At 42.5% G+C, this 17016-nt stretch overlaps 1 protein-coding gene across 1 annotated transcript; it reads right to left on the bottom strand.

Annotated features, from left to right (window-relative positions):
- Positions 1-9105: 9105 nt before the first annotated feature.
- LOC126999005 (transmembrane protein 205-like) lies at positions 9106-16763 on the bottom strand. Its single transcript, XM_050861317.1, has 5 exons — positions 16232-16763; positions 15109-15293; positions 14592-14755; positions 10805-10891; positions 9106-10571 (listed from the first exon to the last, which is right to left on the bottom strand). The coding sequence occupies exons 1-5, from the start codon at positions 16570-16572 to the stop codon at positions 10365-10367; spliced, it is 984 nt and encodes a 327-aa protein (XP_050717274.1). The 5' UTR covers positions 16573-16763; the 3' UTR covers positions 9106-10364.
- Between the last annotated feature and the right edge of the window lie 253 nt (positions 16764-17016).

Below are 17016 nucleotides of genomic sequence, written 5' to 3'. Positions count from 1 at the left end.
CGTGTTAGTGTTACGCGCCTCTCTGCCTTTCAGCTCCTCACTGGGATGGTTTACCTTACATTCCTGATGTGGTGGCGGGGCCCTGTGCATGGCGCGCATGTGTTTACCACAACAGACGAGACACAAAGGCCAACACGCCTACGGGGAGTTTATCACACGCATGCTCACCTGTTGTAACTTTGTGATTCAACTTGTGAACGTTTTAAAACACGCATTCAACTTTGCCAGTAAATCCCGCATTTGTCGCCGGGGCGAGGAATGTTTACGGCGGCAGTGTTCCGACCCGCCACCCCGCCGCGCGCCGCCCAAAACAAGGAAATAATTAGTAATTTCCATGGTCGCTTTGGCGATGAATTTTGGAAACAATGAAATTACTAAAATCTGGTGGTGATTGTATTTCCCGAAGATATATTTCTTACTTATATATCATTCTATATATACATACATACATATATACATACATATGTGTGTGTGTGTGTGTGTGTGTGTGTGTGTGTGTGTGTGTGTGTGGGGGGGGGGGGGGGTATTTAATTAGAAAATAATGCAGAATTTCCACTGCTAAAAATTGTGACTGTGGCAAAAAAGTGGATGCAGGCTTGGAAGTAACAGTTACACACACACCTCCTAGAGGTAGCCGTAACTACTGTACATATGGAAATGATAACAGGCAGAGAACTTTATTGTAACCATCAAGAATTGACACACACCTTTCGAAAGTTGCTATAAAAAAAGCACATGTAAGACTCTTTCTCTTTATACAACAATGCACCGAGCACGTTGCCATTTTTTCCTCAACTTTATCACGCGCGAGTAGCAGGTTTATCTTTATGTGTAGCATTACTCCAAACAAAGGCTTCGGTAAACATGAAGCGTCGCCTATTCTCACACGTTAATCTTTGCCGTCCATCTGACTCAAAAGTGGGTTAATTACATAATAATGCAGCGGTAATGGAGCACCGCAGCCGCTATTCATATTTCATTGCCTCATGTTAACGCTGGATATAACCTTTCACAGCACGAGCCACACTTGCACATAATCTCATATATATACTGGTGAATTTCCAAACATTTTTCATACAATTTCCGTCTCCTGAGCACACACGGCTGTGCTCGCGAACATAACAGAACAGAGGAACCCTCTGACGATGACAGTGAAAACGAAGCTCGAGTATTAACACACACACACACACACACACACACACATATCCACGCGAGGCGAAGCGTGGCGAGGCAACAAGGGAGTGGAGCTGCTCACACCCGTGTTATCTGGAAGCTTCTTTCTGACTTGAAGCTCTGAATTATTAAGGACCAAGACGACTTCGACCCCGGCAAAATGACCGTGGCGATACTTTGCTCACCTGCGGTACAGAGAGAGAGAGTGTGTGTGTGTGTGTGTGAGAGAGAGAGAGAGAGAGAGAGAGAGAGAGAGAGAGAGAGAGAGAGAGAGAGAGAGAGAGAGAGAGAGAGAGAGAGAGAGAGAGAGAGAGAGAGAGAGTTTCATAAAAATAAAAAAAATAATAAAACATATGTCTCGGGTTAGTGAAAGGATATCAAATACTCGGCCATTCATCCGTCACAAATGAAACCCAAAATATGTTAAATCAAATTAAAAAATAAATGTGATTAAAAAATTGTCATCTGCAAAACAGTTTCCCGATATGCAACAAGACTCAAATAACCGCTGTGGAAAGACCTGTAGATAGTGCCCGTGTGTGGTGATTCAAGCGGGAGGCACGACGAAATGAGGACTAGAAATCGCGGCGGCAGTAAATATCATGAAAAGTTGGATGTGCCAGGCTCGGGTTGCGTGTCAGGGCGGCTCACATCACTCTTAAAACTGGAGCTCTTTCGTCACCTTCACTCGCGTGCTAATTAAACAATAAAAATTAATGAAAACACACCCTGGGATTGACGCAAGAGGATGCCCACGGGCGAATGATCACAGCGACGAAATTTAATAAGCATCAGATGACCCGCTGAATATCAATACTGGTGACGGGACCTCGGCGTGGGGCGGACTCGTGGCGCGGACAGATCCAAACACGGAGAAAAAAATAATGGGTAGTGTCAGTGCATATCACTTTCCTCTGACCGTCGACCTCCGCTTCGCTCTTGCTCGGATAAGGTGAAAACATACACGAGGGGGGAAAAAAAAGCAGGAACGTGTGCCAACCAACATATGTTTTTAATTGTGTATCCCAGTACCAAGTGAAAAAAAAGTAAAAGGGATGTAGAGTATTTGGATATCACGACCTTCGACCTCTATTCTGCTCTTTCCCAGATGAGGTGAAAATAGACACCCGAGAGGAAGGAAAAAATATATAAAGAATATGAGTATAACAAACCTCTATCCCTCGACCTGCCCTTCCCTGAAAACACAGAGGTGGAAAAAACAAAATAACACGAGTATATGGTAACTAACTTTTCCTGTATTAATTGCGTCCGCGTGTAAAGACAGGAAAAAAGGAAAACCTAAACAATTTTTCTAGGCCAGTTGGAGAAATATAGCATATCAAAACAATTTCCGCGACGGCCGCCCCTTCCCTCGGCCAGACGGGGGCCCAAAACGGTTTCCAAATTAAGTCCCGCGTTCCTGCCGTGTTGCCTTTATCTCTTTATTCATTTATTTGTTTATGTTTATTTCGCGCCGCATCCCGTCAAGAACCAAACCGTTGTGAGTGACGGTTCATCTTGATGGGTTAAAAAAGTAATAAACCACCCGCACAAACATACGCACTTACACACACACACACAAAAAAAAAAAAAAAACGCAGACATACGCGCACTAAAAAAAAAAAAGGCACCTCGGTCTTGGGCTGCGAAGAAAAATTGGAAATAAAAAAAGGAACTAATTGCAGTGTCCGTCGCAGAGCTGCAGTGTCAGAAATGAGAGAGAGAGAGAGAGAGAGAGAGAGAGAGAGAGAGAGAGAGAGAAACCGAAACCGAGAGCGAGAAATACAAACTGACGCACCGACAAACGGGCTAAAAACAGACACGGACAGCGCAACGTCACCTCCGGGATGAGGAATAAGGCCACACTTCGCTTAAAATCGTTGCCCGCGTGAAATATCTTTCTCGGTGTTGTGTTCACGTACATATCTCATGGGCGGCGGCATGTGTCCCTCGGTATTGACGGACTCCTCCTCCTCCTCCTCCTTCCTCCTCCTCCTTCCTCCTCCTCCTCCTCCTCCTCCTCCTCCTCTTCCTCCTCCTCCTCCTCCTCCTCTTGGTTCTCTCAATTGAAAAGATTAAAGTTAGCAAAGCTCCTGGTCCAGACAAAATTACACCTAGAATTTTAAAAGAAATCAAACATCAATTTTGTAAACCGCTCTCTATCTTATTCAATAAATCTTTAACAGCTGGAAAAGTTCCGTCGGATTGGAAAATAGAAAATGTCTCGTCCTCGTCCTCCTCATTCACATCCATGTACTCCTACTGATTTGTCTCCAATACTATTTTTACCTCTAACCTCTTTTATTTAGACTTTTTTGTCCTGGTTTGAAATAAATAGTTTTTAAATGCCCTTGATCTTTATTTTAGTTTCCCTCCTTTTTCCTCCCCTTTTGCCTTCTTTTCTTCTGTCTCCTCCTTGCTCTTCTCCTACACTGCATCCTCTTTCACTTCCTCCTCCTCCTCCTCCTCCTCCTTCTCTTATATATTCTACGAGTCTGATCTGATCTCTGTGTCCAAGGAGCGTCACGGAGGCCAAATTAGATCAAAAGCAGGTAGCCTCGTCATGAGCCACCAGACTGTTTCCTGCTCGTCCCTGCTTCTGTGTTTCCTCCTCCACATCAACCCACATCCTTTTGTTTTCTTTTCTTGATTCGATACTCTGCTTTACTTTCTTTCATAACTATTCTGCTCATGTTTCGGGTGTTTATTTAAGTTCCTATACTTGTGTTTTCTTAACCTTTCTCCTTTTCCTCCTCCTCGTCCTCCTCCTCCTCCTCCTCCTCCTTCACTTTTTTCTGATCTTTTTTTTGCACGAGTTTGCTTCTTTTCTTTTAGTGCCAGACCATACCCTTTTTCCTCTCGGTCAGACATGTCAACGAAAATGTATGAAGTCCTGTGTTTAAATGTCCAAGAAAAATTAACGTCCAGTAAGTTATTTCTCGTTAAAGACATGTTCTGAAGTAGCAGTAAAATAATTATAAAACGATGACTCAAGGAGCTCGACAAATCACTTCAAACCAAAAACATCCAATATTTCCTGCTCGGTTATCTCATTGCTTCGTTATGTTGCCTTGTTGTTAAGGGCAGACCAAGCCGAATGGATAGTTTTTGTGTGATGTGTACTTGCTTCTTAAAATCGATACCATGTACTTCTTCGTATATATATATATATATATATATATATATATATATATATATATATATATATATATATATATATATATATATATATATATATATATATATATATATATATATATATATATATATCATGTGATGTAGATTTGTGTTGACGTTTTGCGTTTATCATTTTTCTCATCTGGTTTTGTTACCCTTCTGTCTACTTTTCTTTTCTAATCGCCTCCCTCCCCCACCCCGTCTCTCTCTCTCTCTCTCTCTCTCTCTCTCTCTCTCTCTCTCTCTCAATGTAAGGAAGCTTTAAACTGCATCGTCAGTAGCCTCCAAGGTAAAATATCCCATAAATGTATATTCTTTTTTCCTTCATTGGCGGGAAAAAGTTACTCATGGATCAAAGCGAGTTTCATAATCCATGAAATTAATTGTCGTCGCTCTGAGCCCGAATACAAAATATCTAGATATGACATTCTTTTATATTGGTTAGATACGACTGAAACTCGAGAACACACACACACACACACACACACACACACACACACACACACACACACACACACACACACACTCACTACCAGGACGTCGTCTTTCATGTACTGTAATAATCATTATTTTGTTAAAGGTCGCACCAGAGTCATTAAATTAGATATTAGAATTTATAGTTTAACTCAGTTCAGAGCTATAATTCGCTAATTAATTACAACACATATATTCGAGACTGAATAGTTAACTTCTAAAACAGAGTGAAATTAATGAAACATTCTAGGTTTTCCTTCAAGGATTATATGAATCGTTTTCACAAGCCAGTCCGGTAAGGCCACTTTTCCGGTGAGAGCGCTTCTGATGTAGTTTTAACTCGTACATACAAGGGTTAACGTTATTTGGAAAAAATTACACCATTACTTGATTACTCTTGTCTTACCGAGATATTTTACAGTCAGAGTTGTCCTTAAAAAGTAATTCAACAGTATGTTATTATATCCGATGGTGCAAGAGTATAACATAAAAGTGAAAAGTAATTTTTTTCTTAAGGTTAATTTCACAGAAAAAATGTAAATTATATTAATGACACATAGAATACAGAGTACTACTAAAAAAAAAATAGGTACCTGGAGAGGACACTACAATCATTTACATTTAATAATATTGATTATCACTGTGTGTGTGTGTGTGTGTGTGTGTGTGTGTGTTTGTGCGCACCTGTCAGCTTACCTGTATGCCATTGTCTGTCTGTTTCTCTGTCTGTCTGTCTGCTTCTTTGTCTTTTTCTTTTTCTCTTTTTTCTCTTTCCTTCCTTTTCTCTTTTCTCATTTTTTCTCTTTCACTCCTTCGCGAAATACAGAATTCCCTAGAATGAATTTAAACTTTACTGAACATCGAATATTCATTATTGAAGAGAGAGAGAGAGAGAGAGAGAGAGAGAGAGAGAGAGAGAGAGAGAGAGAGAGAGAGAGAGAGAGAGAGAGAGAGAGAGAGAGAGAGAGAGAGAGAGAGATTACCTGACTATTATGACGTTATGAAGCGCTCATTCATACTTATACCGTGTGTGTGTGTGTGTGTGTGTGTGTGTGTGTGTGTGTGTGTGTGTGTGTGTGTGTGTGCATTTCAGAGCGGTTTATTATTATGCGCTTATCTAATCTACTTTGATGTAATATCGTCTGTAGATTATGAAGATTCTTTCCAAGGGTCGCATTATTGCTGTGAAAAAAAGAAAAAAAATCCAATGTACCTTTTTTTTTGTTTGCTTCAACCTCTCGAAATGTTAATGCTTTTGAACTCCACTGAACTGGAATATCGATGGAAGGCCGCAGATTCTACACCTCCGAATCTAAACCCTACTCTTTTACCACGCGTTGATACATGTCTATTGCTGCAGGCTACTCATGAACGCAGGTGAAGCAGAAACAACAGTCCGTATATTATATCCTTTGCCCGTGGACGTGTATGGGAGCCGAGAGCTTAGAGGACTTCCACCAAACAAGAGTACACTTCATCTCTAGTCCGATTGCTCTTCTATTCACTTTTTTGTCATAGTTCTTTGATATTCTTTATGTGTGTAAGCTCGAAAATGAAGCAAGCAAGGGGATTTTCTTTTTCCCCTAAGGTAATTTTTTGTCCTACGTTGAAAGTAACAGAAAACAGAAGTAACCTGTATGAAAGAAAACGATTTCTAGGGTAACTACTCGAAGTTTACACCTAAACCTCGAGAAGTGTGGGCGGGCTAGCAAGAAGGGCACGGGAACAGCATCACACCACCACACTCAAACATAATATGCTTAAAGAATTCCAGCAGCTGTTAAGGGATCACGTGTTTTTACATTAATTATGACCATTTTCATGTGTTCCTTTAACTTTTTTCCATATTTCCCAAGTTTTAAGAGAACGTAATTTATATATATATATATATATATATATATATATATATATATATATATATATATATATATATATTCACATCATGTGCCATCGCATCACATGTGAGAATCTGAATGTTGGCTGTTTCATACTTTTACCCTTAAAGTCCATTTTACCCCTTCACACACACACACACACACACACACACATTGGGAGCCCACGTCATCATCCACGTGTTGCGTCACCAGCCGTTATCCCGCACTTCCCCGGCACATCGTAATGACGGACCATGGGAATGTTCGGCGTCTGTGACGTCACACCACGGGATGCATGTCATTACCAAGGGTGCGGGCAGGACAGGACCTACCCGCACATGCCTCCCTTTCCTGACGTAACACATATTTTTGCCAGTCATCCGAAAAATATAGTTAGGAAGCTTTCCAATAGTAAAATACATATCAACGTTCTAAATATATTGCATAAGAAGCGAAGAAGCCCACACTAAGTACACTACAACTAGTTTGAGTGTAGGAGGAGTATATAATTTAAAACAACTTCTTTAAAAAAAAAATCTTGAGGAAGATGCCTGTCGAGGAAATGAGTGAGAGAAGAGAACTGTTACATGAGTAGACGGGCAGCGTTGAGAGCCGAGTCCACCTCCTCGTTCCTCGGGGGTGGGCGTGGATCAGAGGCCGGTAGAAACCAGACTGCAGCAGTGCTCAGGGATGACCGGTCTGATGCTCAGTATAACCTAAGTTACAAAAACAGAGACTCGTGTTTTGTGTGAAGAAATACGCAACTACTTTTTTTGTATGCTTTTGTCATGTAAATAGTTTTGTCGAGTGAGAAAAACTATAATATATCCTCGTTTTTTGTCCTCAGAGCCTGGTGGAACAATGCTGTAGACCTCTGAAGCTTCAGGGAAGGTAAATAAATAAATATTAATGTTAATTGAAGGAATGATCACATAAGAGCATGATTATTTGGATATCAAATTATTGGGTATCCTGAAAAGGGGGCTTCAGTTATATGTCTACTAAATTATTTGGTTTTTAAATAAACAGGAAATTTGTGCTTGTACCATCGAAAATAATACAAACAAAATAAGATTTATCGTTGACAAAAAGCGTGTGCCAATTAAGTGACCATAAATATGAAAACTAAAATGGTTTGTAGATAGATAGACGGTACACACACACACACACACACACACACACACACACACACACACGCCACGCGCGCACACACACACACACACACACACACACACACACACACAACGGTCCGGTAGCTCAGGGGTAGAGCGTCTGCCTCACAATCAGAAGGACCAGGGTTCAATTCTCCGGCCGGGTGAAGATAAGTTGGGTTTGTCTTCTTTCACGTGTAGCCCCTGTTCACCTAACAGTGAGCAGGTGCGCGCCGTCAGGCAAGGAGTTGTGACCTCGTTGTCGCGGTGTGTTGTGTGTGAGTGGTCTCAGTCCTACCCAAAGATCGGTACTACGAGCTCTGTGCTCCTCCGTAGGGGAACGGCTGGCTGTGTCGAGAGAGACCCGCAGCAGACTAAGAGGTGAATTACACACACACACGCACACACGGACACACACACACACACCATCATCATCATCAACATCAACCTCTATCATTCACTGTTGGTTGATATATTCTCCTGCATTTAAATGAAGGAGATTCATACATCTTTCATCTTTTTTTTTCTTTTTTTTTTATTGTTCTGCCTGCGTGTGGTGACTGACGGTATAAAAACAATGTATGTTTCTGTTTGATGCTTCCCGTACTTGTGGGCAGTGTTTGGCCGAATAAAGGACTTTCTGGGTTATCAAGTGACAGCTTATACTCTCAACATAGTTTCCCAAAAAGACAAAGCTGACACAGTCGATACATATCCCTAATTAGTTAAATCACTAGAGTGTTCACATGGCACCAGAAACTTGATTTCACTCACCTTTTCATTCTATTTATAAAGACGACGTGAAGATAAACGCGCTGCCATGAATGACGCAAAATTGCTTTGTTTTGAAAGCAGGTGAAATAAAAGCGATCGATCAATCCTTTCTTGTCTGTTATATTTTCCTACGAAATAATTTGAATTATTTGAATGATATATCATAGTACTCCCTCACTGTCCTTTTTAAAGAAGCGATGAGAGGATTGCATTTTCGTCTCCTTCACCCACTGGGATCGGATCGCATAGTGCTGCTCTCAACTTGCTCGAAGCGTGTTAAGTCCCCATAAAAACTGCTCAACAAACTAGCTGATCTATGTCGTGTGTGTGTGTGTGTGTGTGTGTGTGTGTGTGTGTGTGTGTGTGTGTGTGTGTGTGTAACGTTTTGAAATAAGTTTGTTTGTGGGTGGGTTTAAGAGAGAGAGAGAGAGAGAGAGAGAGAGAGAGAGAGAAGGGAAATATCGGAAAATTCAAACAAATAATACATATTTTTGTTTATTTACAGATATGACATTGTTAACTAACGTAAAAAACGGTGTGAAATAAATACATAACGACTAGTAGCGGATATGTGATTACAACACACACACACACACACACACACACACACACACACACACACACACACTCTAACAAACAAACAAATAAACAGGAGGCGTGTGTGCGTGACAAAAACCTGCTTGTGATGGCTTTGGAAACATCCATGGAATAAATCTTACTCTTTCACAATCCACTCACACCTGTATTGTTAACCAAGACTTGCGTTAGTATTTTCAACTAATATAGAAAACTAAGAGTCGTTAGGAGCTTGTGTTTGAAGTTGTTCTAGATGGCTGTGTTTGTGTTTACTTGATTATTTACTGCTTATGTGAAATTGACTAAGATTTATAATGCTACCTGAACGAAGGACTGACTAATAGGGTTTCGCCGCTGAACTTTTCCTGATGATTTGGCTTTGCTCACCGATTTTACACTACTATTGATTTTAAGCCAGTGACCGACAAACCTTATTCCTTCCCGCATCTCTCTCTCTCTCTCTCTCTCTCTCTCTCTCTCTCTCTCTCTCTCTCTCTCTCACACACACACACACACACACACACACACACAAATAAACAAATAGACAAGCACGTGAAAAAAAAGTTTTCATCCGGAACATGATATGACTGAGAATCTCTGCGCTACGCGAATCTGTTGCATTATAACGCAACTCAGGTAAACAACATGAATAACTTTCCACTTCCTCAACTGACGCCACCCTAGTGTCAATTTGTACTTACAATTTCAAAGCTTTTATATATTTTGTCCAGTGTTATCATGACGTAGACACCAAAACAGAGAAGTAAGGAAACCATGTATGAGGCTTACTCTTGTATGCATTTATAAAACTAAATGCACATGTACACTGTAATTAAATCAGGGGCCCGCTGCCTGAACCGCCACTGAGAGAATGACTTCCATTACCTTTGAAGCACAAGGGAAAACTCCATTGAGTTCCTTCGCTCGGGAATGTTATGGGGCAGGGTAGGGATTATGGTCCAGCCATTGTACTCACATCTTCCCCCGCCGCCTACAGACCCTGTGGCTAAGGAAGCACAGCTTACCATTTATGATGCTTCCGTAACCTGAAGCATCATCACAACTTTAATGAGTAATTGTGACCTCAGGGAAAGGTACAGGCGATGAATAACCTTGAGAAAGGCTTGACACTCTCTGGTGACATGCCCAGCGCGAAGACCGTTGCTTACAACTCCACGGAGCAGAGCTTGGTGGCGAGGTAGTAGAGGTGGAATGAAGTGGCGGCCATGGACACCATGTTACCAATTGCAATAATAATGTGAGTCCGACGGAAGGCGCGGAAGAGACGCATGTAGTGGGGGCAGTTGGCGAGGACACCCGGCCTGCTGCTCCCGACCTCCTGCCCCAGACCCGCCTCGCGCTCGATGGCCATCTGAGGAACGAAAGGCCGTTAGTCAGGTGCGGAAGGTGACGTGCATGGCAGGCGAGGGAGGAGGCGGTACCATTACATGACTCAGTGTGTGTGTGTGTGTGTGTGTGTGTGTGTGTGTGTGTGTGATAGCCTTTCTCTCTTCTCTCTCTCTCTCTCTCTCTCTCTCTCTCTCTCTCTCTCTCTCTCTCTCTCACACACACACACACACTGTGAGGTAAGCGTGTGATAATTACCTTGACTGTGATGAGCTTGGTGAGGACAGGTGCCAAGTACAGCCTAATGCCGAGGTTCACCAGGAAGCATGTCACCAAAATGCCGCCCTGCGGAGGGAAGCGAAACATGTATTTGAAGCTCACTCATAATTATGATATTTTATGACATTTTATCCTATATTGACAGATGTTTCATAGTCACTTAAAGTATAAAAATGATATTCCTGCATTACTAGGTGCATACATAGATACATATATACCGTACCCATATAAAGAGACATATAGACAGACAAGCAGAGACAGAAAAACAGATAGAGACACAAACAGATGTAAGTGAATGTGTGTGTGTGTGTGTGTGTGTGTGTGTGTGTGTGTGTCTCTCTCTCTCTCTCTCTCTCTCTCTCTCTCTCTCTCTCTCTCTCTCTCTCTCTCTCTCTCTCTCTCTCTCTCTCTCTCTCTCTCTATATATATATATATATATATATATATATCCATCTCGTATATCCATCCAGCCATCTGTGTGTCTGTGTGTGTGTATATATATATATATATATATATATATATATATGTATATATATATATATATATATATATATATATATATATATATATATATACACACACACACACACACACACACACACACACACACACACACACACACACACACACATGCGCAAATATGGTGCCTATACAATGTTTCGGAAGTGTTTATCTATGGTCTCAGCCTCAGTAATAAGGAAGCCATCAAAAAGGCCCTCTAACGTGTATACGTGACCCGCGCCACGAAAGCTGAAGGCTGCCGGGAGAAGGGAAGCACCGCAAAAAAATAAGTAGGGTCCCAACCCTTCACTCCTCACCCTACACTACAGAAACAGCCGCCATCTGTTTCCTTTCGCCCCGCTCATCACGCTGCCATTTTTTGTTTTTTTGTACATTAATGTTTTGTCTATACAATGATTCGATCTCATCTGTAAGCATCTGATTATTCTTTTCAATTTTCATTTTTAACATGGCTTTTCTACACTTCCTATCGCACCGTTCTTTTTCTGTTGCAGTACTTTACAATGAATTTAAAGGCTCAGTGGCTTTCATCAGTGCAAAACCATAATTATGGGATAGGGATTCTTCAGCAAACAGTATAAGGAGCAGCGTTGCGTAATGAATGAGAATGTCTGAAGAACGAGCGCGGGAGAAAGTTACGTAAAAGTTTGTACGACTCTGGTCTTACTCGGTACGATATTAAGTAAACTTGCAGCTGTATTCGGTAAACGCATATTACATGAGGATTATAAGAAACCCATACACACGACTCCTTTCTTCGCTATATATATCTCGTCAAATTAATCACACTTCCATACGGGACACTTACTGACCAAGCAAACGATACCATTGAGTATATACTTTTTTTTTCGGTGTCTGGACGATATTACCGATCTATTGAAAAAATTCAATGAGGCAGGAACGGCTTGATGCCACCCTGCCTCGCCCGCCACCCCCGGGAACCCTGCCACTCGACGTTGCCAAGAGAAAAATATTACGACTTGATCCCCTTCATTATTGTCTTCGCCTTCCTTTCCCCTTTTCTTATATCTTTTTCGTACCTCCATCTTTTTCTTTCTATTTCTCTGGTTCCTCCTTGTCGTCTTATGGAATCCTAAATTGGTGTTAAGTTTCGATGGTGGTCTCTCTCTCTCTCTCTCTCTCTCTCTCTCTCTCTCTCTCTCTCTCTCTCTCTCTCTCTCTCTCTCTCTCTCTTCTTCTTCTTCTTCTTCTTCTTTCTTTCTTTATTTTTTACGCGCCTCATGGCGGGTTCACCCCACGCTGACCAGCGACCACTACGCTACGCTCTCTCTCTCTCTCTCTCTCTCTCTCTCTCTCTCTCTCTCTCTCTCTCTCTCTCTCTCAGCGAGACATAAACACCCGCCAATCTTTGTTCATTTACGTTACTTTTTTAGGCCTTGTGTAACCTTTAAGAAGAAGCCTCCCTCCAGGATGGGAATTTACGCTAAACTTTACCACACCTGGTTTTCCTCTTTTTATTGTTATACTTTATGCCTCAGATTTCAACGAACTTTCCTCTTACCAATTAAACTCAATAAGGTTATCTGCTATATTTTCATAAACTTATTGAACAGTACTGATAAAATTATTTCCTTCGCCTTAGAACGTTGAAAACTACTTTGAAGAACACTGGTCAACGTTGTTATTACTGTCTTTTTAACCCGGTAGCAGCGACGGGCCAAATTTGTGGCTTTACAGTGTACCAGCCACGGGCCAAATTTTTGCCATGATATAAACCCCCCCAAATAGATTATGCATTAACTGATCACAAATGCGTTGATATATGTTATGAAATGGTTTGCGTGAGTGATGATTTTTTCTCATTTTTCTCGCAGCTACCGGGTTAACAGTGGATCGAAATGAGGACACCGATATTTATGCCCGTTTGGACCCTTTCGCTATAGTTGATGGGAAGTTTTCTTTGACTCGTTTTCCTTCAGTAAGTGGACCTGAACTATGGCGCTGCTTCTTTAACGACCCCGAGACCCACTCAGCCTCGGGACACGCAGCGAAAAAGCAGACAGACAAGTGAACCGCGTGTGGCGTGCCGGTGATCACGTAACCCTTGATGTCTGACTCTCTCTTTTCTCTCTCTCTCTCTCTCTCTCTCTCTCTCTCTCTCTCTCTCTCTCTCAGTTACCTACGACCGGCTCTCTTTCATTCCCGTAGCCTGGTTCTTCCTCGTATCTCTGGCAGCTTTAACTCTCTCTCTCTCTCTCTCTCTCTCTCTCTCTCTCTCTCTCTCTCTCTCTCTCTCATTCGCTATCAGTTACCAGTTATATATTCTCTTCACTTCCAAACGCTCTGCCAAGTTTTAAAGAAATATCGATAAAAAGAGAGAGAGAGAGAGAGAGAGAGAGAGAGAGAGAGAGAGAGAGAGAGAGAGAGAGAGAGAGAGAGAGAGAGAGAGAGAGAGAGACTAAGTACTCTTAATTAGTAGCTAACAAAGGCCAAGGTCTATGTGTAACGGCCTTTTGGACACTTCCGATCGTGAAATGTCATCACACAATGGATCTTTTCGAAACTGCTTGTTGTTATTTTCTAATGGTGCATAGATGTTGCAATGGATTTTAGCCTATTAAATAATCCACATCCTTGAAATAAATATCAGTGGTTAAAGGTTATTGGTCTAAAACAACAACAACAAAAATAAAACAATGTACTTCGTCTGAGCCTTTGAATCGAATAAATCTGAAGACCTGTCTACGTGACCTTGAAACAAGCCGCGACCTCTACTACGCTTCTGTTGGGCCGTGCGTCCGGTGCGTAGTCCTGAGAATGGACTGTCCGGCTACGGCTTCCTCCACACGCGGCGCCCCGCCACGCACACACCTCTCCCTCCCACTTCTTTTTTTCTTCTTATTTTTAGCCCTGGACTCCTATGGTTGTTTTTCATCCAGTTAGCGGAGAAAAGCCACGTTGGGCGTAGTATTTTTTTGTGAGTGGATGATAACTGTCAGGCTTCTTTTCTTTAAATAGAAATGGTGAGATCTTTGCCAGAAAAAAATGATGCTGAGGCAGAGTCGTAGATGGGAAAGGAGGAAGAGGAGATGGAGGGAGGGGGAGGACGAGGAGGAAAAAAAGGAGGAGGAGGAAGAGGAGGAGAAAGAGGAGGGGGGAAGAAGGAGGAGGAGAAGGAGGGAGGGAGGAGGAAGAGGGAAGATAAAAAGGAGTAAGAGAACATGAGGCACAACGAAAAGCGAGTCGGGTACAAACGAGCATTGTTTACTAAACACTATCTGACCTGCATCATCTGGTGGTTGTCCCAGAGGTGCGTCGGGTGGTGCCTCGTGTAGGTGACCACGGCCACCAGCATCAGCACGGCGTTGGTCAGAAAGTAAAGTGGGAAGAGCACCTGCTGCACCTGCGCGAACACGTGTCTCGGCACGCTGAGGAACAGAGCCAAACCTGCACAGGGAAGACAGGGAAATATTGGATTGCTGCGGCAAAACTCTTGCGTGCTAACACATGAAGTTGTTGCATGTTTGAATCTTTTAATCTCAGGAAGATTTTTTTACGGAATATTATATGATGAAGAAACGTCAAAAAAATAGCAAGAAAATCAATGAGTATCCATTCTTCATGAAAAAGTTTAAATGAAAGGATGGATGTACAGTAATAGGTAGGCTTCTTCATCATAGTCTGGCAGCGGAAGAGATGAAAGTGATAATACTGCATATGTGATTTAAAAATACAATTGACATCTGACTTGTTACTGAAATGTGTTCATTGGTGTAAAGATGACGGGTGGTTTCGCATACCTGATACGAAGGTCATCCAAACTTGACTCCCGAAGACGGTGCTGACGGCAGCGATGTAGAGGAGGCGGGTGAGGGTGGAGGCCTCGGTGGCATGTCTGCGTGAATCTGGGAAGAGTCGAAAGGCGAGGTACACCACCGCCACGATGGTCACCAGGTGGGCCGGCTGGGAGTGTTCCATCAGCTCCCTGGGGTGGAGGCAACACGTCTATTAGTGTTTTTGTGCGTGTTTGTTTATGTGTGTGTGTGTGTGTGTGTGTGTGTGTGTGTGTGTGTGTGGTAAAACTTTTCTTAAAAAAATTTCAAATTGGTGGTTGGCGTAGTTTCAAAATATTCTTCCTGAGGCAGTCATTGTACCCAGGCCCTCGAGACAACCAGCAGCACGACGGTCCCGGCGCAAGGGTTCTTTTTGGTCTCCTAGTAATCCCCCGCACACCAGGCTGACCACTTTTTCTCAAGCCTGGTGTGTAATGTTAAGTAATAGCAATGTGTGTCCTATTTTCGCTTAAGGTTTCGAAACAACTCCCCTTGATGAAAGCATGGTTAGAAGGGCACTGGGTGAAGCCTCACTGCTATTATGGTGATCCATTTAAATTAATGTTTTTTTTATAATCTGGCTTCCCCTTCCTATAAATATCTAGATGTTGCGATATGTTTAGTAATATATATATATATATATATATATATATATATATATATATATATATATATATATATATATATATATATATATATATATATATATATATATATATATATATATATATATATGTGTGTGTGTGTGTGTGTGTGTGTGCGTCAGAGAGAGAGAGAGAGAGAGAGAGGACCTATATGTCGATATACAAATGTTTGTTTTTGTTAAAGCTAGAAGAGGCATCCCAACAGACTAAATTAGCCATCAAGAGTTCCTAGACAGGTGAGGCCGAGGCATTCTTTAATGGATCGATAACGTTTCGCCGCTCCTCAGCTCATTCCTCAGAGGTACCCGCGCCCCCACCCGGAGCCCCAGCAGCAGCACAGGCAAGACACACCATACCCACACCTCTATGGCCGGCGATGGAAACACACACACACACACACACACACACACACACACACACACACACACTGACAGTAAGTAACTTACCTGTACCATGGCGCCGGTTCCTTGTGTTCCTTTTTAGCTTCGGTCTGGAAGCTGCTGTACTTCTTCGCGTACTCCTTTATCTGGGCCTTGGTCACCTTCGTGGGCTCCTTCTTGTCGTCCACAAAGCTGTCCAGTTCCTGTCGTGTGAGGGCGTCGGGAGAGGAGGAAAACACTCCAAAGCCGCTGAAAGCCTTCGTCTTGTGCATTTCATCGGTGCGAAATTCAGAAATGGAGTGAAATCGGTTACGGAAGCTTGTCATTGACCTTCCTGATGCCTTCGTAACGTTAGCGCCAACCTCAGCCAGCGTCATATTGGATAGGTTTAGACTTGAGGTAAACATGAAATCAAATTAAAGAAAAATCACGTTCACCGAGGTAACTGTAGAGTTTCGTTGGCCGCACCGTTAGTCTTCTTCGGCTTGTGTGAATTCGACCGACGAGTAAATAACGTCTGCTCTCTGAGGGAAGGTCACGCGAGTCTGTCTGCTGCTGACTAGACGATTGCCAGGCAAGATTACGTGGAGGTGTGCTCGCGCCGCTCCATTTATCCATCTGGTAAGCGTGAGTTGCCAGCGAGGCTGCGGGATACTTGGTAACCTGTCGGAGATGGAGTAGCTTCGATGGAGTGACGTCACGTGCCATTGTTTGTTGGATTGGGTGTGAGACACATCGGCTTCTTTATTCTAAGACTTGTTTGTTCTGTAGCTCGTGGATGCCGGCATATCGTTATCGGCTGGAAACAGATAAAACATAAAAAGGAAACGTTCGGCATTGGCCGGGTGCCA

Source organism: Eriocheir sinensis, chromosome 15, assembly GCF_024679095.1.
Source record: "Eriocheir sinensis breed Jianghai 21 chromosome 15, ASM2467909v1, whole genome shotgun sequence".
In the NCBI taxonomy this organism is placed as follows: Eukaryota; Metazoa; Arthropoda; class Malacostraca; order Decapoda; family Varunidae; genus Eriocheir; species Eriocheir sinensis.
This window is presented reverse-complemented; position numbering and strand designations above follow the sequence as displayed.

Excerpts from the sequence above, each read along its gene's own strand:
- LOC126999005 (XM_050861317.1), bottom strand. The coding sequence starts at position 16,572 with ATGTTTACCTCAAGTCTAAACCTATCCAATATGACGCTGGCTGAGGTT. Across the intron at positions 15,294-16,231 it reads GAACCGGCGCCATGGTACAG|GGAGCTGATGGAACACTCCC; the intron begins GTAAGTTACTTA and ends CCTCCACCCCAG. Across the intron at positions 14,756-15,108 it reads TTGGATGACCTTCGTATCAG|GTTTGGCTCTGTTCCTCAGC; the intron begins GTATGCGAAACC and ends TTCCCTGTGCAG.